The sequence below is a fragment of the Rana temporaria genome, chromosome 3, assembly GCF_905171775.1.
Source record: "Rana temporaria chromosome 3, aRanTem1.1, whole genome shotgun sequence".
NCBI classification, from domain to species: Eukaryota; Metazoa; Chordata; class Amphibia; order Anura; family Ranidae; genus Rana; species Rana temporaria.
In genome coordinates, this window is record NC_053491.1 from 148,614,142 (window position 1) to 148,637,153 (window position 23,012).

Sequence of the window (23,012 nt, forward strand, 5' to 3'; positions counted from 1 at the left end):
CCATTTCATCAATAAATTTTCCCTCTAGTCTATTATTTGTTATGAATTGTCCAGTAAAAGCAAGAATGTATGAATCCACAAAGAACTATTAGGCAAATAGATGATATTCCGTTCATGATTTACTCCCTATTTTATTGTTTCAAGCCATAATTTTCACAAAATGCACATGGTGTACAGTCAGTTTAGTTTTTTGGAGAGTTACCATAGGAAGAAGACTGCTTTGATCTATTTTGTTTTAGTTGGCCTGTTCTGAATATATCATCCATATCACACCCAGAGTTTTTTTTAACTACAAAACGTTTCTGTAATTGAGCTGGATAGGTACTCAATCCTGGGAGAAGACAGGTGACTTTGATATCAAAGCTAGAAAGTAGTCTTAAACGGCTTGGTTTTGAAGAAGTCCAGAACCTTCTGCAGATATGATAGATAACTGGGAGCCATGGTGGGTCAAGGTTAAATGGAATGCAAACTAAATTTTTTAGGAATCCATTTTGGTCCCTCAGCACAACATTTCTGTAAGATTTTTCAACAATTTAAATTTGGATCATGTTTTCAAATTTATGTTTTTCAATATATATATATTTTTTTCGAAAATATACCATGTAACAAGGAGTGCATGGTTTATATATACTCACTTGTCACTCTATTTATGAACACTGATATTGGGATTTTTGTGATTAAATGTGAGATAAGAAGTCGACAATATTGTATATTTTTTATATTTTTTATTTATTTGTTTTGTTATTTGCACACACACAGATTAATTACATGATCATTCAATGTAAAATGTGCATTATAACGTTATATTAGTATCTCTTTAGAAGGAGGTTTTAAGGTTGGTTTAGAAATGCAGCACATTGATTTGATTGTACTTCTCCAAGTAAAGATGCTATTAAAGGTGTAAGTTTAAAAAAAAAGGAAATTCCATTTAGGTGATCTAAATGCAGAAGATTTCAGCAAACTGTGTTGCCGATTTGTACCTTTCCGCGTCATAAAAGATTGTTTGTCCTTTCTCCAACTGTTTTTTTGAATAGCAAAATCTACAGTAGATTTAATATAAACACTTAAACATATCTTGGTATTTTAATGATTTAAGCAGCAGTGTATGCATTTCTTTAGAAGAGCACAAGCCTAGGGAGTGTCTCATGAAAAATGAAACTACTACTGCAGGTTATGCCTAAAATTTGACTTATGTTCCAGTGACATTTATGAAGGCATTGTGTACACAGTTATGTATGAAACCCTCACCAAGCTGTCATATTGGAAAAAAAAATATTTTTTTTGTGACCATTTTGAAAACTACAGTGCTTTAATAACAGAATTTCAAATAACTTTTGCAGCAATATATATATATATATATATATATATATATATATATATATATATATATATATATATATATATATATGTTTACACAATTTGGGGCACCTAGAGTAGGTGCTTTTGGTATTTTGTATAGGTCTGCTCAGCACATGTGCATTTTAGCACAAAGCTGCCTCCTCCAGCAATGCAACTCCCACAATCTACTTTGTTTCTTCCTTCTGAGTTTTGGCTGTCTTGATTGGTAGAATGCAGTAACTGAAAGGCAAAGTGTGGCAGAGGACAAATATAGTAATTTCTGTAATACAAATACTTTTACTGCCAGTACTTTTTTTTAAAACGCCACTCAAAACTGAAAAAAGTTCCATTGCATAGGAAAAAGAAAAGTAATTCTTCTAAAAAACAAAACAAAAAAAAAACATACTTGCGTTGAATCAACTCTTTTGTTGAGATCAAGGTTGGGGGCTTAAGGCCAAGGACACATTGGACCACTGGGCTATGGCAGTGAAGACATAAATGTTATTTTTTTATGGAATCTATGACACCTCTATTAAGTTATTTTGCCACTCTTTCACACATGCCCATGTCAGAAGTCTGCATAGTTAAAACTTTAATGAACTACTTTTGTGTGGTGACTGGTACCACCTTGAAGCAATCGGCAGAGTGCAAAACATTGTTCAGCCTTAGTATGCTTGGTATGGAAGATTGTTTTCATTTGGTTTGGCATGGTACATAAGATATCCACTATTGGAGCTTCTAGTTCTTAGCTGAATGGTACAGACAACAAGCTCCTAATTGAGAAAGACATGGACCTCACAACAAGTGCTCTGAACTGACTGTCGGCATCAGTTTTTGATGCTCCTGTGTCTCCAAGCCTTCTCATTTGATGCCAGTGGAAATGTTTTGCCTTAAATTTCCTGCTCATGTTTTCATTTTTATGTATGTACTGAATGTGACAATTTTAAATTATCTGTTTCTTTACAGTAGATTAGTTGCCTATATCCCAATTTTATTGTGTTTGTGTTAGGAACTATAAAAGCTCAGTGTACTTGGTTTGACTTAGTTCTCTGCTAGACATTTATGTAGACCATTTCCTATGTACTTATGTGTTTGTTTGCTAGAATTTATCAGCTTGGCTTTAGAAATGCTTGCAGTGGCTATTTTTCTTGCTGCTTTGTTGTACCCTTTTACTATCAAAATTGTATGAACGCGTTTGTTACTGAAATATCTTTATGTTTTTATGTTGATGGATCAGTCTGTCAACTATTCATGTATGACTTTACCTGTCAAAGCCAAAATGGAGTCAGTCTTGGTGGTGTGAATAGTACTTAAAGTGCTGACAATGATTTTTGGTGAATAAATGTAAATAGTATTTTTGCTCCCTATATTCGCTGTGTAGTTATAATGTAGACATTTTTTTTTATATAATACAATATACAAGCAATTCCTTTTTCAAAAAGCTGTTCCAAGTGATATGGCAGTTGGTAAAATACATGTTCAGTGTTAATAATGTATAAATCAGAATACGTGTATGTGGAGCCAATAGGGTGAAACCAAGGAGCAGGGCTACAATGGTTCTACAGCTTGAGTCTGGGCTTACACCTATTCAAATTGATTTTGGTTTCCCCACATCCAATTTTCATAGAAGTAGATTGTGACCATTAATTGAGTGTGTACCACTGACACAAAACAAATTCCAAATATTTTGTAGTGTGGGCTATGCTGCAGCTAATATTCACCACTGAGTCAGTGAAAAAAATGTGTAAAAACCTATTGTTTGTGTAGCTGCGCTGGCCCTTTAAATCAAAACAGTGCAATGTTTAAGCTAACAGTTTACCATCACAAATGCTAAGCCACCTGGCTCTCCTGGTAACAGCGCCTCTGCTCTTTGGTCTCAGACTCCGATTTTTCAAGACTGACATTCATGCAGACCTGGTTAATTAACATCTCAAACTTAACTACTGTCTTGAGATGTTAGTCCTCCACCATGTGATCAATACATCAGTATCAAAACCAGGTATGGAAAAAACATTGGTGTCAATCAAACTTCAGGTTAGTTTAGACAAATCAATGAAACAAGAAATGGAAGATTTCTTGTCTTATTCATTAAGATGGTGCAAAGAGCAATAATATGTACTTAATTGTGCTTATGGAATGTACAAAGTAAACCGGTTTTCCGACGACCAGTTTTGCCCATTGTGGCATACATACTTTTTTGTGTTTTGATGTACTTTTCCTTTGCAGAATTTTGTGAAGTATTCAAAGATGTATGCCAACTTTCCGTTGCATCAATAAATCATTGCCTATAACGATAGGAAGCCAATGTCCTCCAGTTTAAAATAACAATTTATGCTTTGGCAATCAGACAAATAAGGATGAACATCAATAAGTGTTTGGGTAATAATTTAAATTGCATTTAGAGCTAAAGAATATGTTCTTGAATAAAAGAACAGATGTGTATTTCATAGTAGTTGAAATGTTTCTCTTGGATAAGATGTTAGATGGCAGAACTGTATAAGCTATGAGACATACTTAATATAGAACAAGATTATAAATAATCCATAATTTGTCTACAGTCTAAATGATTAACTGTTCTTTGTTGTACTAGCATACTTTTTTATAGTCTGTGGAAATATTTGTGTGAAGCTTTGTTGTCTAGGGATGAGCTTTAGATTCAGGCTGACCATGAGTTCCACCCAAACCCAAGTCATTCATAGTTTGGAAAAATGGTAAACTAATGTGGCCGTCTGGACACCCTCCCCCCAGGTTAAAAAATGCAGCTTGGCAGTCACAAATTCACCCCTTTGTGGTTAAGACCCTCTGACACAGGCAACAGTCCTGGTACATCAAGCACATATTGGGCCACCCACCTTCAGCCAGTGGTCTAGAATTGACACCCAGTAGATTATTATTATGATCACCTGTAAGTGGGATTGCCCACTGTGTTTGCTTAAAGCAGTATTAAACCTAGAAGCAGACATTTATTATCACATCCTTCCAATTCTTGGATGTGGCAACTGCATTCCTTTGCTTTTTTAAACTTTTGTTTTCACCTGGTGATCAGACCAGAAAGTCCTTTGTTTTCAACAGAACATACAGTCTTGCAGGTGTAGCAGTTGAAAGATCACAACTGTTTAACCACTTAAGGACCTTGGGTGTTTTTCAGATTTGGTGTTTACAAGACTAAAACATTTTTTTTCGCTAGAAAATTACTTAAAACCCCCAAACATTATATATTTATTTTCTAACACCCTAGAGAATAAAATGGCGGTCATTGCAATACTTTTTGTCACACCGTATTTGCGCAGCGGTCTTACAAGCGCACTTTTTTTGGAAAAAAAATCATTTTTTTTAATTAAATAAGACAACAATAAACTTGGCCCAATTTTTTTTTATATATTGTGAAAGATAATGTTACGCCGAGTAAAATGATACCCAACATGTCACGCTTAAAAATTGCACCCGCTCGTGGAATGGTGTCAAACTTTTACCCTTGAAAATCTCGATAGGCGACGTTTAAAAAATTCTATAGGTTGCATCTTTTGAGCTACAGAGGAGGTCTAGGGCTAGAATTATTGCTCTCGCTCGAACGATCGTAGTGATACCTCACTTGTGTGGTTTGAACACCGTTTTCATATGCGGGCGCTACTCACGTATGCGTTCGCTTCTGCATGCGAGCTCATTGGGACGGGGCGCTTTAAAATTTTTGTTTGTGTTTTCTTATTTATTTTTATTTATTTTATAATTTTTTCCATGAAAAAAAAAATGGATCACTTTTATTCATTTTACAAGGAATGTAAACATCCTTTGTAATAGAAAAAAGCATGACAGGTCCTCTTAAATATGAGATCTGGGGTCAAAAAGACCTCAGATCTCATATTTAGACTTAAATGCAAAAAAAAAAAAAAAATTGTCATTTGAAAAAATGACATTTAAAAAAATGTTGCTTTAAGAAGCATGGGCGGAACTGACGTTTTGACGTCACTTCCGCCCTGCTATGCTATGGGGACGGGTGGGGGCCATCTTGCCCTCACTCGCATCCCCGCACAGCACGAGAAAGGACACGATAGCTGCCTCCGCCGCTACCGACAGCTCCGGTAAGCGGCGGAGGGCGCGGGAGAGCGGCAGCAGCTGCTGCCATTACCGAGATATCCATCTTTAAAAAAAGGACGTATATCTGCGTGAGGGAAAGTGATTGTCACCGGCGCAAAAATAAGTTCTAAATAATACTATATTGACCTGCTGCAGTGCTGTATAAACCTTCTATGAGGTTTAGGTGAAACAATTAAAAAGGTGTTGGTATTGCGCTGGTATAATAATGTGATATCAAAAAAATTTTTATTATTTTTTAGAAATTTTTTTTTTTTTTTTTTTTTAGTTTACCCAAAATTTTTTTTTCTATTTGACCCCTATAGTGATATAGTGCTAGATCCAGTACAGTGATGTACGTGATGGGTCACTATAGAAACAGCTCTTGTGAACATATGTACTAGCGTGATGCTATGTGCATATGCTGTGCCATCAAAAATAAATAAATATGGCTACCCCAAATGATGTGCTTGTGAAACAATATTCCAAAGTGCTATAAGTGAGTCTATAAACTATTATGAATATACATGCACAAGTGTGCGAACATATAAATAATGAATAATATTATTAATATATAAAAATGTAAAAATAATAATAAGGTGCGTTGGTGCCAAAAATTAGTTTTTCACAATTCATGTGCATTCATGCTGCAACACGTCCCCAATTATGGATATGCGCCAGTTCACAAATTCCAGTCCAAACAGAAAGTGTTGCTGAGTTTAAATCCTGGTGCTATATTTCATGCATACAGGGTGCTGTCACTTCTTCCACCCGACAAAGATAAGTGCTACCACCACCAACTGCTGAAATGCAAACTCACCAGACCCCAGCTGGTAATGTGCCTCAAAAACGTATTCCGTTAAAGTTGGTGAGTCCTCTCAGGATGTTCCTCAATGCCTTATTTTTATATATTAATAATATTATTCATTATTTATATGTTCGCACACTTGTGCATGTATATTCATAATAGTTTATAGACTCACTTATAGCACTTTGGAATATTGTTTCACAAGCACATCATTTGGGGTAGCCATATTTATTTATTTATTTATTTATTTATTTATTTATTTATTTTTGATGGCACAGCATATGCACATAGCATCACGCTAGTACATATGTTCACAAGAGCTGTTTCTATAGTGACCCATCACGTACATCACTGTACTGGATCTAACACTATATCACTATAGGGGTCAAATAGAAAAAAAAATTTTGGGTAAACTAAAAAAAAAAAAAAAAAAAATTTTCTAAAAAATAATATATTTTTTTTTTTTGATATCACATTATTATACCAGCGCAGTACCAACACCTTTTTAGTATATCTGCGTGAGCAGGTCCTTAAGTGGTTAACAATGATAGATGTGCTTACAGTGGTCAAGTTTTATACATTTTTGACCCCTTTACCAAATGAAATAAAAAATGTTGCTGTAACTGCTAAAAGCGGAGTTCCAACCAACAGTGGAACTTCCGCTTTAACCGATTGCTGACCATATGACGGCAGCAGAATGTCTCCCCTGTGCAAATCACCGTAGCTGAATGGCGGACGCTTTATGGGGTAGTAGGGGATGCCACGGTACTGAAGAGGCGATGCGCATGCCTGGCAAACAGAGAAGTGCATCGGGCACCTGCGATCGCTCCTTACAGAGCCAGAATGAGGATGTGTGTGTAAACACACACATCCACGTTCTAACAAGGGAGAGGAGACAGATTGTGTGTTCCTAGTATATAGGAATTTTTTATTTATTTTTTAATTTGGGGATATTCTAGCCAAAAGTAAAAAAAAAAAATGTTTTCAAAATTGGTGTTTTTTTTGTTTATAGAGCAAAAAATAAAAAACAGAGGTGATCAAATCCCACCAAAAGAAAGCTCTATGGGGGAAAAAAATACATCAGTTTTGTTTGGGTACAGCGTCGCAGGACCGCACAATTGTCAGTTTGGCTGCTGGTTTATCTAACACTTCCCAGCCTGACAATGCTGCTGTTCAAAGGTGCCTCTGTTACATCCTCATCCAGAGTGTATGCATTCTAGTACAATAATGCTACGTACATGGTCGGAATTTCCGACAACAAATGTTCTATGTGAGCTTGTTGTTGCAAAATCCGACCGTGCATATGCTCCATCGGACATTTGCTGTTGGAATTTCCTACAACAAATGTTTGAAAGCTGCTAATGAATTTTTCCGACAACAAAAGTTTTGGACGGAGATTCCGATCGTGTGTAGCCAATTCTGACGCACAAAAACCCACGCATGTTCGTAATCAAGCAGTGCACTGCCTATTGAACCTCATTTTTTTCCAGCTTGTCGTACGTGTTGTACGTCACTGCGTTCTTGACGTTCAGAATTTTCGACAAAATGTGTGTGTCCGTGTGTATGCAAGACAAGTTTGAGCCAACATCCGTCGAAAAAAAATCCACGGTTTTGTTGTCGGAATGGCTGATCGTGTGTACAGGGGGGAAAGCAGGGGGGAAAGCCTTAAGAAGAAAACAAATGCAGCCACCACATCCAGTGAAGCTGCAATATACATTTTGGGGTTTAACCACTTCAAAACTGGGCCAATTCTGATGTTTCTTACACACGTTAAAATCTGTATTTTTTTTATTTTTTTGCTAGAAAACTGCCCAGAACCCTTGCATTATTTATATTTTGAATGCAGAGATTCTTTAGAATAAACAAATGGTTGTTAAAATGATATGTCACAATATTTGTGCAGCCAGTTTTAAAACACATTTTCTGGAAAAAAAAATACGCTTTAAATGCATTTTGGTGCACACAAACAATATAATACCCAAGTGTTGATCCTGTGACGTCACACGCCGATCCACGTGAGCGGCGTGTATGAACGGCGAGATTGGGGAATCATATTTAAGAGATCATGGAGGAAGCACACAGCGTGAGCTCCTCTGTGACTCTCCATGGGCTGAACACTGGAACGCTGCCTGGCCGGTAAGTTTTGGCTTGTGCTAACCGTTAGTCTGACATTGTTTAATCTCCTTATGCCTTCCTCACTGAATGTTGTTGTTGACTTTTCAGTGTGGTATGCCATCTCCCTGGCTCCCTTACCTCCACTGTTTCTCAGTGCGTTGGGGGTCTCTCTATGGTCTTCAGCTGATTACCCTCAGCTGCCTTGCCCTATCTGAATTGCTTCAATACTTGCCTGAGCCCCAGCCGCCCTTAATCTAATGCTATTATCAAGCATTGGTAAGATATCTTAATTTTGACTTAATATTCGCAATCCTTTTGCCCTCACTACCTGGTGTTACCTACTTATGCTGCTTTGCCTGGGGTGTCAGATTTGCAACCTCCCCCATTTTTTCCTCTTCCCCCTCCCCCTCCCCCATGTTTGCCTCTTCCCCCTCCCCCTCCCCCATTTTTGCCTCTTCTTCCTTCCCCCCCCCTCCCTCCCCCTTTTCCCCCTTCACTTCCCTCCCTCTCTCTTTCTTATCTTTTTTCTTCTCTCCCCTTTCCCGCTTGTTCCCCCCTCCCCCACCTATGTTACCTTCCCCCCCCCTTTCCCCCTTTCCCCTCCCCTCTTACCTTCCCCCCGTACCAACCTTATAACCTTCCCCCCCCCCCTTCTCCCCCTTTCTTTTCATTCTTCTCTATTAATTTTCTGGTGATCCTTCACATCCTTTTCCATGCACACGGTGTCCTATCACTGTTGCATTGGTTTACTACTTATTCTAAAATATTGCCATTATCATTCCATCAGAGTATTACTCGTTTTTTTTCCCCCTTGTTTGCCACAGGGGCCTTAGTCAGCGAGCTCCACCACAGTCCTTGACCCCTGGTAAGCAGATCTTTGTTCATTTGCACATCTTGACCTCCTAAAGTTTATTATTTTTATTGTGATGTTTTTTATGCCTTGCTAGTTTTTGATGTCATCTATTGTACAGACTACCTCCTGAACAAGCGGTTATCCGCGAAACCGGTCAAGGTCTTTCTATGACTCCACCTCACACTCCTAGATACGCCACGGCTATCCGTTGTTAATTCCATCACTGTATCTTAAGTGAGGTTGATTGTCCTAGTTATGTTTTTTTAAACTGTATAATTTTATGTAAAATAAATTTAATTTTTTACCACATTGATTTGTGTTATCAGTACCGAGAAAGTCCATTCATTTTTGCGGTACTAGCAGCTGCCATCTCTCCACTCCCCGTTCCCCCCTTTTCCTCTAACCAATCCTGGATGATGGTACATCTAAAAATTATATCTGAGGCTATACTCAAAATGTATACAATTGTTGGTTAACTATAAAAAAATATATATGTTGCGTCGCGTAAATACATATTTAACATGTCATGCTTTAAAATTGTGGACGCTCATGGAATAGCTACAAACTATGGTATATTAAATTGTCTATATGTGGCACTTTAATTTTTTTTTATAGGATACCAAGTCAGAGTTAAACATGAGGTTTGGCATTAAAATTACCAGTAATGCTCTTTTACTTTCGCCGTGATACTTCACGTTTGGTGCTATCACCGTTTACATATGCAGGACCTATGCATTTGTTTGCATTTGGCATGAACATGGTGGAGGATGGGGTACCCTAATTTTTATTTATTTTTTACATTTTTTTTTACACTGTCCCTTAAATTTTTGGGATCAACTTTATTGCTATCACAACAGCTGCCGGTTGGCAGGGTTTACTTGCCTTCTGTGCCATGTAGGAATTACTAGGCAGCTGTAGGGCTGCTTTAATCGGTTCTACAGGAAAGCCCATTACCGGCTGAAATTTTGGATACCAGGATCATGACTGCAGACACAAATGAAAAAGTTAGCTTGGTCTCCGTTCTGGAAGCGCACGATCAAGCGTGCTTCCAACACAAACACAGGAACTCATATGCAGTGCCCGGGAATAAAGCACACTTTCTGTATGCTGCATGAAACTGTTGTGTAAAGGTTATATATAACTAAAGGCCACACTTTTTTCATGTTGGATAGAGTATTGAAAGAGAAATACCTGTCATATTTTGTTTTGCCATCTGTGTCCCTTTGGGGAGATTTCTTTCCACTTCCTGTTCCATAGCTAAAACAGGAAATGAAAAGAAAAATCCCTCCAAAATAAGGGAAGCTCTGGTTTCAACCATGGTCACCAGAACTAGTGTATCTATTGGAAGATGTGCTCTCTATTTCTGTTTCAGTGACCATTCAAAACTTGAGATTTTCTTTCACGTTCAGAAACGACCTTAAGCAGGATGAAAAGAATGTGGTCTCTGCGTGGAAATGTGAAGTCGAGTTGCGACTGAGATCCTGGGCCAGGTACCTTCTACAGCCTTAAGTCTAGTACACAGGAGTCGAATGTCGGGCGACATCACCCAGTTCAGTAAGAACTGGCTGACATTTGGCCTCTGTGTATGGCAGAAGCGTTCTGTTGGACAAGCATGCTGGATAACCAGCAGCCGGTCGACTCCCAATCAGCACGCTCCGCCAATATGTTCTGGTGGGTGCACCATCCCCCTGTTGAAACACAACCGCTCCAGTCGGAGCTGACAGTTTTTTTTTGGCGGTTGAAAAAAAAATAACTTGATAGTGTGTACTAGGCTTTACAGCGATCATCTGCCCTAGGGGATTACAAATGGAAAAAGGTCCTTACAGATTCACCCTTTAGCTGCCATGGACACATATCTCAAACAACTTTTGTGGACAATCTAAAATTTGGGATTTTCTTTTAGTTTTGACAAATGACATGACAAATAAAGGGTGTGAATCTCCCTAACGGGGGCACAGACTACATTGAGAACGTAACGTGTTTTAATCCTATTCTGACCTATGAAAACACATGAAAATAGTGTTTCCTTTTAGTTATCCTTTTAAATCTTCTACAGCTATGTATGAATTGGGGGCTTACAGCATGATGGCATTCCAAGGGTTGATTACCTACAATATCTAAACTAAAGGACACAGGAAATGCAGATATATATAATAAAGACAGTCTTTTAATTACTGATTTATGATTTTCTAAAGGTTAACTTATCATTAATCAGTTAACCAGTTGATTTCAAAGAATTATTTGTGTGTGTGTGCACATTTTTTAAGTGCACTCTCTTGTACATCAGTAAAACTTTGATAAAAAGACAATTGTTTAATTTGTTTATTGTTACTGGTCTGATTTGACATGTATCCTTCCTTAATGCAAACTTATGCTGGTGGTGTTTATAATTTTTTGTGCATTATGTGTCAGAGCAAAGAGAGACTGTTTGCTCATACTCTGTATAATGGAGCCATTTACTGCAGCCTATTTTCTTTTAGCTGATTGTGCATTGCCCAGTTGCTTTGAAGAACCTAGCAGATAAAAAGAAAACATAAAAGGAAGGAACACTTCAGGAAAGCATCCTTTCTTTGATGCTGGCCTAGTTTACAATGTTTCAAAAGCAGTCATCTGAAAAGAGATGCATATCTGACTCATCATGCATCTTTAAAAAAAAAAAAAAAAAAAAATGGTGACACAGATAGAGTAGCTCAGTCATATAGACATCTGACCATCAAACATTCTAAGCTCACCAGCACTTCATACTGTATAATACATTGTCCATTGTATGTCACTGTGCCAGTGGGCATACTTAAGCATGTAAAAGGGAATGAATGCTGTCATTTATATGCCTTTTCTGTAACCTTAAATGAGAATGCACTTTCACATTCTGCTTTGCCTTTTTTACATATAGCTCTTAATGTAATGCTAAGTAAATGGCTGTATTGTTGATTCCATATTGTATGCATAGAAAAGCACATTCAATGCTTAAGAGAAAAGCCAGATCCTCTTATGTGACATAGTGCGATTTGAATAAAGTAAAGTATACTGCTAGCAAATTGGCATATCTGTATTAGATGTTTTTTTTTTTTTTTTTGTACATACAATATTTGATATGTTTTCACTGCCGTGTTTGCCTTTTGGCAGTTGCTTTATGTAGTGTATAATAAAATAATTAATAAGTCAATTCTAGGCCCTAAAACCTGTTTTCAATGTTTGTTTTTTTTCCCATGAGGAGTGCAAATTGCATAGTTTGAGCAAGTTTCCCTTGCGTTCTTGTGAAGATTATCATACAATTTGCAAATCCGGGATTCTTTTAAGTACTCTAGCGAGTTCCTATCCTCACACCTTCCCCCTACTCCCTGTAATGGGCAACCCACTCTTCCCATTAGGACTTGAAGCACCTGCAGCCTTCACTTGGTAAAAATTACATGGGCCATTCACTTTTTGAGAACAATTCAATCCTCCCATTGCCCACTATCAAAGAAGGGTTGAAAGCTCCCTCCATGAATTCTTTAGATATATGCAGATTGGGCATTATTACAAGATTAAAGGATCACTAAAGGTTCGTTTTTTATTAGATCAATTGATTGCTGTAAGCTAGAAAATTTAAGTCTCACTTACAGTAGGTGAACCCGATTTTGTGTCAATCTCGCTCTCTTTCTCAGCGAGATTGAGCACCTACGAGCCCCATCGCGGGAGCCAGCGCCGAGCTGGCTTGCCGCGATGGATACAGAGCCGTCATAGAAGCGACGGGAGATCCGACTTGGATTCCCGCCAATTCTACACGTGTGCGGCGTTTGTTATGAATCCTGAAGGGGAAGTCCCCGCCGGATTTTAAATAAAAATCCGGCATGGGTCCCCCCTCAGGAGCATACCGGTCCCTTAGGTCTGTTATGGGTTGTAAGGAGAGCCCCCCTACGCCGAAAAAAACGGCGTAGGGGGTCCCCCTACAATCCATACCAGACCCGTATCCAAAGCACGCTACCCGGCCAGCCAGGAAGGGAGTGGGGACGAGCGAGCGCCCCCCCCCCCTCCTGAGCCGTACCAGGCTGCATGCCCTCAACATGGGGGGGTTGGGTGCTCTGGGGCAGGGGGGCGCACTGCGGCCCCCCCCACCTCAGAGCACCCTGTCCCCATGTTGATGAGGACAGGGCCCCTTCCCGACAACCCTGGCCGTTGGTTGTCGGGGTATGCGGGCGGGAGGCTTATCGGAATCTGGGAGCCCCCTTTAATAAGGGGGCCCCCAGATACCGGCCCCCCACCCTAAGTGAATGAGTATGGGGTACATCGTACCCCTACCCATTCACCTGCAAGAAAAGTGGTAAAAACACAAATAAACCACACAGTGTATTAAAATATTTTATTTTTCTGCTCCGGAGGCCGCCCCCTGTCTTCTTTATTAGCTCTTTTACCAGGGGGGGCTTCTTCTTTGACGTCTTCGGGTGGGTGGGGGCCGCCGTCTGGTTCTCTTCCACCGCCGGGGGGGGGGTGGCTTTTAAAAAAGCCCCCACCCCCCCGGCGGGTTTCCTCCGGCGTCTTCGGCGGGGCTCTTCTTCTTCCGCTATCCCGACGGGTCTTCTCAACTCTCCGGGGTTCTCCTTCTGTCTTCGCCGCTCTCCGTTGTTGACTCGTCGCACCCCGGTTCTTCGTCTCGCTGTCCGGTGTCTTCTTCCGTGATGTACGTCTTCTCCTTCCGTGCTGTGATGAGTTCTTCTTCCGTGCTGTGACGTCATGTTCTTCACTTCTCTCCTTCTCCCGATGTTGCCACGCCGGTCCTCCTCGCTGAAATGACGGATGCGCGCCTTGCATCGGACCTATATAGGCCTCACAGTCCCATCATGCTCTGTACCTACCCATGTGATACCTACCACGTGGGTAGGTATCACATGGGTAGGTACAGAGCATGATGGGACTGTGAGGCCTATATAGGTCCGATGCAAGGCGCGCATCCGTCATTTCAGCGAGGAGGACCGGCGTGGCAACATCGGGAGAAGGAGAGAAGTGAAGAACATGACGTCACAGCACGGAAGAAGAACTCATCACAGCACGGAAGGAGAAGACGTACATCACGGAAGAAGACACCGGACAGCGAGACGAAGAACCGGGGTGCGACGAGTCAACAACGGAGAGCGGCGAAGACAGAAGGAGAACCCCGGAGAGTTGAGAAGACCCGTCGGGATAGCGGAAGAAGAAGAGCCCCGCCGAAGACGCCGGAGGAAACCCACCGGGGGGTGGGGGCTTTTTTAAAAGCCACCCCCCCCCCGGCGGTGGAAGAGAACCAGACGGCGGCCCCCACCCACCCGAAGACGTCAAAGAAGAAGCCCACCCTGGTAAAAGAGCTAATAAAGAAGACAGGGGGCGGCCTCCGGAGCAGAAAAATAAAATATTTTAATACACTGTGTGGTTTATTTGTGTTTTTACCACTTTTCTTGCAGGTGAATGGGTAGGGGTACGATGTACCCCATACTCATTCACTTAGGGTGGGGGGCCGGTATCTGGGGGCCCCCTTATTAAAGGGGGCTCCCAGATTCCGATAAGCCTCCCGCCCGCATACCCCGACAACCAACGGCCAGGGTTGTCGGGAAGGGGCCCTGTCCTCATCAACATGGGGACAGGGTGCTCTGAGGTGGGGGGGCCGCAGTGCGCCCCCCTGCCCCAGAGCACCCAACCCCCCCATGTTGAGGGCATGCAGCCTGGTACGGCTCAGGAGGGGGGGGGGGCGCTCGCTCGTCCCCACTCCCTTCCTGGCTGGCCGGGTAGCGTGCTTTGGATACGGGTCTGGTATGGATTGTAGGGGGACCCCCTACGCCGTTTTTTCCGGCGTAGGGGGGCTCTCCTTACAACCCATAACAGACCTAAGGGCCCGGTATGCTCCTGAGGGGGGACCCATGCCGGATTTTTATTTAAAATCCGGCGGGGACTTCCCCTTCAGGATTCATAACAAACGCCGCACACGTGTAGAATTGGCGGGAATCCAAGTCGGATCTCCCGTCGCTTCTATGACGCGCTTGCTGGAATGTGCTGTCACTATTCCAGTGAGTGTGAGATGTCGGCGAGATCTCGGCACCCTGTCGCCGAGTATCAGCGCGACGCTGTCGTGCTAAAAGCACAATATCACAAACACCTACTGTACCTCATTTTTCCTTTTGACCTCCAAAATACAGTAATCCAGGTTTGAAAATGCCATTTCCTGTCACTCCTCTTCTTGCTTTCCACCAGCATCTGAGCCGTTTTGCATGGTGGAAAGCAGAATGTGCTCACCCCCTCCCTATGACTACAGCCCTGCGTGAAGATGCTCTCTTATCCCTCACAGGCATGGAGGCTAAGCCTAATGGGAACTGTAGTTCCCATTAGGCCGTGATGTAGCAAGAATGAATGCGCACCTCAAACCAGGAAGTCAGTGAGAATAATGTTTTAGGACTGACGGAGGTGAATACAATAGCTAGATTTCAACAGGTATCAAACTAGTTATAATGCAAAACATTACTTTTTACTTTATCAGCTACTGTCGGACTTTAATTTAAGAGGAAAATATTTTTGTCTTTACAACCCCTTTAAAGAAATTTCTACCACTGTAACATCTTTGGAACACATTTGCAATTACACTCTCTTAATACCCAAGTTATTTTCTAAAGTTTACTCACATCTTAACCGCTTCCATACAGGGCCTTTTCACCCCCTTCCTGCCCAGACCAATTTTTAGTTTTCAGCGCTGTTGCACTTTGACAATTGCGTGGTCATGCAACACTGAACCCAAACTAAATCTTTGTTTTTTTCCCCCCACAAATAGAGCTTTCATTTGGTGGTATTTGATCACCTCTGCGGTTTTTATTTTTTGCGCTATAAACAAAAGAACAGTGACAATTAAAAAAAAAAAACACTTTTTTACTTTTTTATTTAATAAATATCACAATTTAAAAAAAAAAAAACGTATTTTTCCTCAGTTTAGGCCAATACGTATTCTTCTACATATTTTTGGTAAAAAATTCGCAATAATCATATATTGATTGGTTTGCGCAAAAGTTATAGCGTCTACAAAATAGGTGATAGATTTATGGCATTTTTATTTTATTAATTTTTTTACTAGTATTGGCGGCGATTTGCGATTTTTTTTATTGTGACCGTGACATTGCAGCGAACACATCGGACACTTTTGACACGTTTTTGGGACCATTCACATTTATACAGCGATTGGTTCTATAAATATGCATTGATTACTGTGTAAATGTGACTGGCAGGGAAGGGGTTAACCACTAGGGGGCGCTGAAGGGGTTATATGTTCCCTAAGGTGTGTTCTAACTGTAGGGGGAGGGGACTCACAAGGGGAGGAGACCAATGTGTGTTCCTCTGGACTGGGAACACACATTGGTCTCCTCACCGCTGACAGGAGGTGGATCTGTGAGTTTACACACACAGATCCACACTCCTACCGTGATCACCGACAATCGTGGGTGCCAGGCGCCGGGTCACGAGCGTTGCCGGGGGCGCCCTAGATGGCCAGGAACACAGAACGTCATATGACGTCCACCCGGATCGAGAGAGGGTTCCTGCCAGCGTCATTTTACAATGCGCCGTTAGGGAAGTGGTTAATCACCTACCATCTCCCACCATGCACACTTAAGTAGCAAAAATGGCAAGAGGATCTAAAAGCTAAAAAGTTTCAGAATTGACATAAAACATGGATTATATTGTAGATTGCTCAATCATTGTCACCACTCCTGGTTTTAATCAAATGGTACCTGGTGCCTTCCGGTGTTACTCGCATATACCCTGGCAATACATGATTTTTGCTTTAGAAACTGCCAGCCTGTAGGTGATGCTCTCCATACTTTGTGGCCCTGTCCAATGTTAAGTCCATTGTTTCTGGACAAGAGTATTGCACAAATGTGCCGTCCAGTTCTCCAAAGTTTCTTGGCTAGCTCTCGCTCTTGTAACATTTTAAACTTCCAAACATCATAAAAACCCTATTTAGATTAATCAACTTAATTGTTAGTCTCCAAATTGACTATAGCTAGAACATGGGAAAACAGTTTACATTCTTCTCCGAAGTTGAAAATCGAACTAACACTTTTTTTATGAATAAAAAGCTGACAAGTAATCTCATGGATACACATGTCAAATTTCTCAATCTGGAACCCATGGATCACTCACTATCACCCAACCCTTTCCTTGAGGAGGGAATCCCCTTCACACTTTCCCCCTACCCCATCTCCCTTACTATTCTACCCAAAAGCCTTCTTCCTCTCAACTGTCAACTTTGAAATCTTTCCATCTCTATTTTTTACTCCTAACCACACAGCCGGAGTACAAGTTACAATAACAGTAATTGAGTCTTGCGTGCGTTTTAGCACATGAAGTGACACCTTTTTTTATCCTAAGTACCAGACATCCGAATACATAACACTGTTTATTTTCACTATTGTTCTGTTTAATATTGTTTCGCATTTTGTATAATTGATTGGAAACCTTGTCCTTAAAACAATTGCTGGATTATTTTGGTAAAATTAAAACTATTGAAATGAAAATGTGCACTTTTAATGAGGCAAAATGACATGTTTGAGAATCTATAATGGAGATAGAAAATTTTAATTGTTCCAGTGCAACAGACAACTTTCTGAATTTATAAGGACATGTGCTTACACTGGCACACAGTTAAAGTAAGGCACAATTCATCACAGGGAGTCATACAATTCTAAACAAACTACTAAGCATAACTTGCGTTATTCAAAAATATAATTTGTATTCTGTGTCTCTGTTTTTTTTCTTTGGGTGGTGGAGGGGCTTAAACATCCTTTTTGTGTAACTTTGTGTTCTGAAACCTGTCAAAGGTAAAAAGTAAGGAGAAGCATTCCAGTTAGGATAGTGATGTTAAAATGGGTGTCATAGCTATGGACAGGCTGCTCATCAAGTGGTGGATGGGGCAGAGCATCCTGATCCTGTAAAATAATATATATGTGTATAAATACACATATACCCACACTAATGGGCGTAGTGCATCAACAAACTTTGTAAATTGGTTGTGACAATATATATATTAAATGTAAACATGAGAATTTTGCTCCTTCAAAGGTGTAGTGCCCTTAAATCATACATGCATATAATAAAGGGCACTCTCACTGTGAATATTTAAATCAATATATCACTTAAACTCACAAATATACATACATTTAAATGTCCAAGACATGATTAGAATAAAATAAAATAAAAATCCATCAAATAGTGATTTTCTCAATCACGTATAAAGTGCTCTTGTGCCAAATGCTGTAAACCAAACTGGTCTCAAACCGGTTGCCCTACAGCTGTTGCAGAACTACAAGTCCCATGAGGCATTGCAAAGCCGACAGTTACTAGCATGACTCCCACAGGCAGAGGCATGACAGGACTTGTAGTTTTGCAACAGCTGGAGAGCCGCCACATTGAGAACCCTGCTGTAAACATATTGGTGCAGTCTGTGCTCCCCTCCTGTGTGCCCACTCACTCACTAGCTGCTATGGACTCCAATAACAGAAGTCATATGCGCCTTGCTAATCAACTGAAAATGCTGGGATTAGTAGTTCTCCAACCAGGCTGCTTCTTAGTAGACCCACATTTTCCTCATAAATGGTATAATGGCAAAGAAAGAGGAAGTATATTGTGCAAGTCCATTTATTAAAATTGATGAAAACACTGTAGTCCATTCACATTGTACAGGATAAAAAAAGGCTTAAAATCAGCTTTAACTGGAAGTCTAGATCTGACCTCACCACCCACGGTCAACTGATGTGTTTCGTCCCACCCACAGGACGTTATCAAAGGTGATCCAGTATTTTCACATTCAAATTTATTAACTGTATACCTCAACTAATTCAAAGTGCACCAAGCATATGTGCAAGATTCTTCACTTCAGAATAACTGCACAGGGAAGCTGCTGAACAGATTGAGTGACTCTTCACTATATATCTCTTCTGCTTGGCCATTTTCGCAAGAGATCTCAAAATGGCATCACATAGAGATCCACCCCCTGAGCCTTACACCAGTCCTTCATCTTCACTGCACAGCTACACAGTGGGAGATGCACCCAATGTGCTCTGTAAATTCACAATGGGACAGTAAGGTGGTGTTATGGGGGTTCCCAGTAAGGGGAAATGATGGTGATATGGGGGTTCCCAGTAAGGGGAAAGGATGGTGTTACAGGGGCCTCCTGCCTTTGATTTTTGTAAGCTGTTAACTCTGTATCTATCTCACTGGGTGATGATGACACAAATGTGTCTGTCTCTGCAAGAAGCCATCTGTACTGAAGGTCAACCCTAAAAGACCCAGCACATGCATATATGAGGCTGAATGTAGCCTAATTGTTCACACCAATTTATATTTCACTGCGTAACATTGTAATAATACAATTTGAAAAACCTCTGATTCTATAGAAGTATAGAAATTTTCATGCAACTCCAATATGTAAGGTAAATTGTTCTGATTTACTGTGTCAACTATTTTAGTTTTATTTTAACATTGCAAAACATCAGTTGGTAGTCTTTTATTTTCTGTGATTGTTAGCTGGTGTTACAGAGCATTGTGCAATAAAAAACACAGGGAGAAATATATATATATATATATATATATATATATATATATATATATATATATATATATATATATATATATATATACATTTTTTTAACAGCTGTGGTAAATATGGTGCATATTACTTATGCTTTGCTATATTATTTACAATGTAAATGTATCTGTTGGATACATTTTTTGCAGAAATGAGGCAATATGTTGTATAGAGGTAACAACATTTATTAAGACAGGGCCTGCATCAATTATTTGGTATATTTATTTGATGCGTGGGTTGAGGGCATTTCCAAGGAGTGTGGATCTCAGTGGGTTCTGGAACATGTGCATGGCTAAATACAGATCATCATATATACAAGAGGGGCATTTTCTTCCATGTTTTTTTATTTTTAGGATAGTATAATTAGGTGAAGAAGTGTCTACATTTTTGTCATTGTAGGGATTTCCCATCTACTTCCTAACTAGCTTAGAACTGTGCCTCTGTGTGGCTATCTTATTTCAACTAAGTCTTTAGAAAGTTCAGGTTTGTAAAAATACACAGCCTTGTTTTATGAATTTCTGCACACTTTGCTTACAACCCTGTCTCTTCTGTGCATTTTAGCTGAAGAAGAAGAAGTGGAAAATGTTGATGTTTCCAGTCTGCCTGAAGAGGTGCTGCGGAACATTGAAGCTGACAGCTACTGGTGCATGAGCAAGTTGCTTGATGGCATTCAGGTAAATTGATTCCCCCTGTCCTCATGCATTCCCTATAACTGATTTATTTCATGAATTTGAGCTACTGCTGTGGCCCTAAGTGGAAGAAAAGTGTAAGCCGAGAAATAAACACTTAGGGGAAAAGACTGCTCCATTGAGGAAATCTGTCTACTTTTTGTTATTATTTCCTGGCTTGGAAAATGACAAATGTGCTCACTTTGCAGCATTGCTGTAGAGTGTAAGTGAGGGTTTGGGTTCAGGCCCCAGGGACATTGACTTAAGTCTCATGATATTAGTAAAGACTGCAATCACTTGCATTGTATCAGATGGATTGCTTGAAGTCTGTAGGTAATTTGAGGTTACATTTTTGAGATCTGTCCCTTGATACATTACATCTGACACAATTGGAAAACACTGCATGGATTTCGACTACAAAGGATGATAAACTGTCTGCATTTCAAGTATGTATAAATAACAACTTTACAGTAACTAAAGGATTTTATCTGTCAAAGTTTTACTGAGGTATAATTTAATAGATTGTTTTTAACAACATAAATGCAAATACACAAACAAATGTAATAAATGAACACTATCTTAAAGAATGTACTAATTAAAATTTGTATTCAAAACAAGGAAGTTGCTTTTTGCTAATAATCTAGTATTAGCTAAATTAGACCTACAATCAAACCGTACTATAAAGCTATAATAGATACCAATCTAGCAAACTTGCAAAGTCATTAATATAATCATGGTTTTAGCCCTCGTTCACACCTGGCCAATTTGACATGTCAAATCTTTTGCCAAATCAGCGCCTATTGCCGGCAACCGCACCGTCCGCATCGGTGCAACGCCGACTTTGCAGCACGGCTCCAATTCCCAAAAATACTTCAGCTGAACTCGCACAATTTCAAACCTAACGGTCTATATAGACATGTGTGTTGCATTATTGCACAATTGAGCCACTTCAGCTCTGGAAAGTTTTTTCACTACTTAGCACTGTGTAATTTAACTGGTAATTGCACGGTCATGCAATGCTGTACCCAAATTAATTTGAAGTAATTCCTCACACAAATGGAGCTTTATTTTGGTACTATTTGATCACCACTTTCTCAGTGGTAAATTAAATCATAGAGTGTGATGATAACCGAATAACTAATTCATCAATGACAATTGAAGTGCTAAGTGCAAATAATCCTCAATCCGGAAATAGATCAAAAACCTTCACAGTGTAAATGAATATAATGATACAATAATAATATTGCATATAATGTAACTTAACCACTTAAGCCCTGGACCAAAATGCAGCTAAAGGCCCAGGCCAGGTTTTGCGATTCGGCACTGCGTCACTTTAACAGACAATTGCGCGGTCGTGCGACGTGGCTCCCAAACAGAATTGACGTCCTTTTTTTCCCACAAATAGAGCTTTCTTTTGGTGGTATTTGATCACCTCTGCGGTTTTTATTTTTTGCGCTATAAACATAAATAGAGCGACAATTTTGAAATAAAATGCAATATTTTTTACTTTTTGCTATAATAAATATCCCTCGAAAACATAAATAATTTTTTTTTTCCTCAGTTTAGGCTGATACGTATTTTTCTACCTATTTTTGGTAAAAAAAATCGCAATAAGTATATATCGATTGGTTTGCTATTGGTAGGATAACAAGGAGAGAACCTGTTAATTTGGATCTATATGAGAGATTTGTTATTGGTGCCACTAGACCCCTGGGGGTCTTCTTTTGAGGAGAGAAGCTGGGCACACTGTACACATGTATGGTGAAGCACAATTGAGGCATTTGCAATATGGGTCTGCACTGTGATTGCGGACACTCTTTATGAGATATTTCTGTCCACTGAAGACTGATTGCACCAAACACTTTATGGACTTTTTGTTGCACTTTAAGTTACATTATATGCAATATTGATTATTGTATCATTATATTCATTTACACTGTGGAGGTTTTTGATATATTTCCAGATAGAGGATTATTTGCACTTAGCACTTCAATTGTCATTGGTGCATTCGTTATTTGGTTATCATCCCACTCTATGATTTAATTTGCCATAATTTTGATCACTGAGAAAGCGCCACATATATTTATTTTTATTTATCACTGTGTGGGAACATATTTCATGTTGGCAGCTACTCACTATTTATTTAGCAGTTATTGGTTTGCGCATTAGTATATTCTTTTACTATTTGATCAACACTGGGTTTTACATTTTTTTGTGATATAAACTATAAAAGACCGAAAATGTTGGGGGGAAAATATTTTGAACTTTCTGTTATAAAACATACAATGCCGTGAAAAAATATTTGCCCCCTTTCATTTTTTTTTTGCATATTTGTCACATTTAACCACTTAAGTCCTGGACCATTATGCAGGTAAAGGACCTGGCCATTTTTTGCGATTCAGCACTGCGTCGCTTTAACTGACAATTGCACGGTTGTGCGATGTGGCTCCCAAACAAAATTGGCACCCTTTTTTTTCAACGAATAGAGCTTTCTTTTGGTGGCATTTGATTACCTCTGCGTTTTTTATTTTTTGTGCTATAACCAAAAATAGAGCGACAATTTTGAAAAAAAAATCTATATTT

The 23,012-nt window shown here is 39.7% G+C and overlaps 1 protein-coding gene across 1 annotated transcript in view; it reads left to right on the forward strand.

Moving 5' to 3' along the window:
- The window catches only part of TBC1D22A (TBC1 domain family member 22A), a 735,477-nt gene that overhangs the window by 294,363 nt on the left and 418,102 nt on the right, over nucleotides 1–23,012 (forward strand). Inside the window, exon 9 of the mRNA XM_040343645.1 lies at nucleotides 20,323–20,435. Coding sequence (XP_040199579.1) covers nucleotides 20,323–20,435 — 113 coding nt within the window. The remainder of the gene's footprint in view (nucleotides 1–20,322; nucleotides 20,436–23,012) is intronic.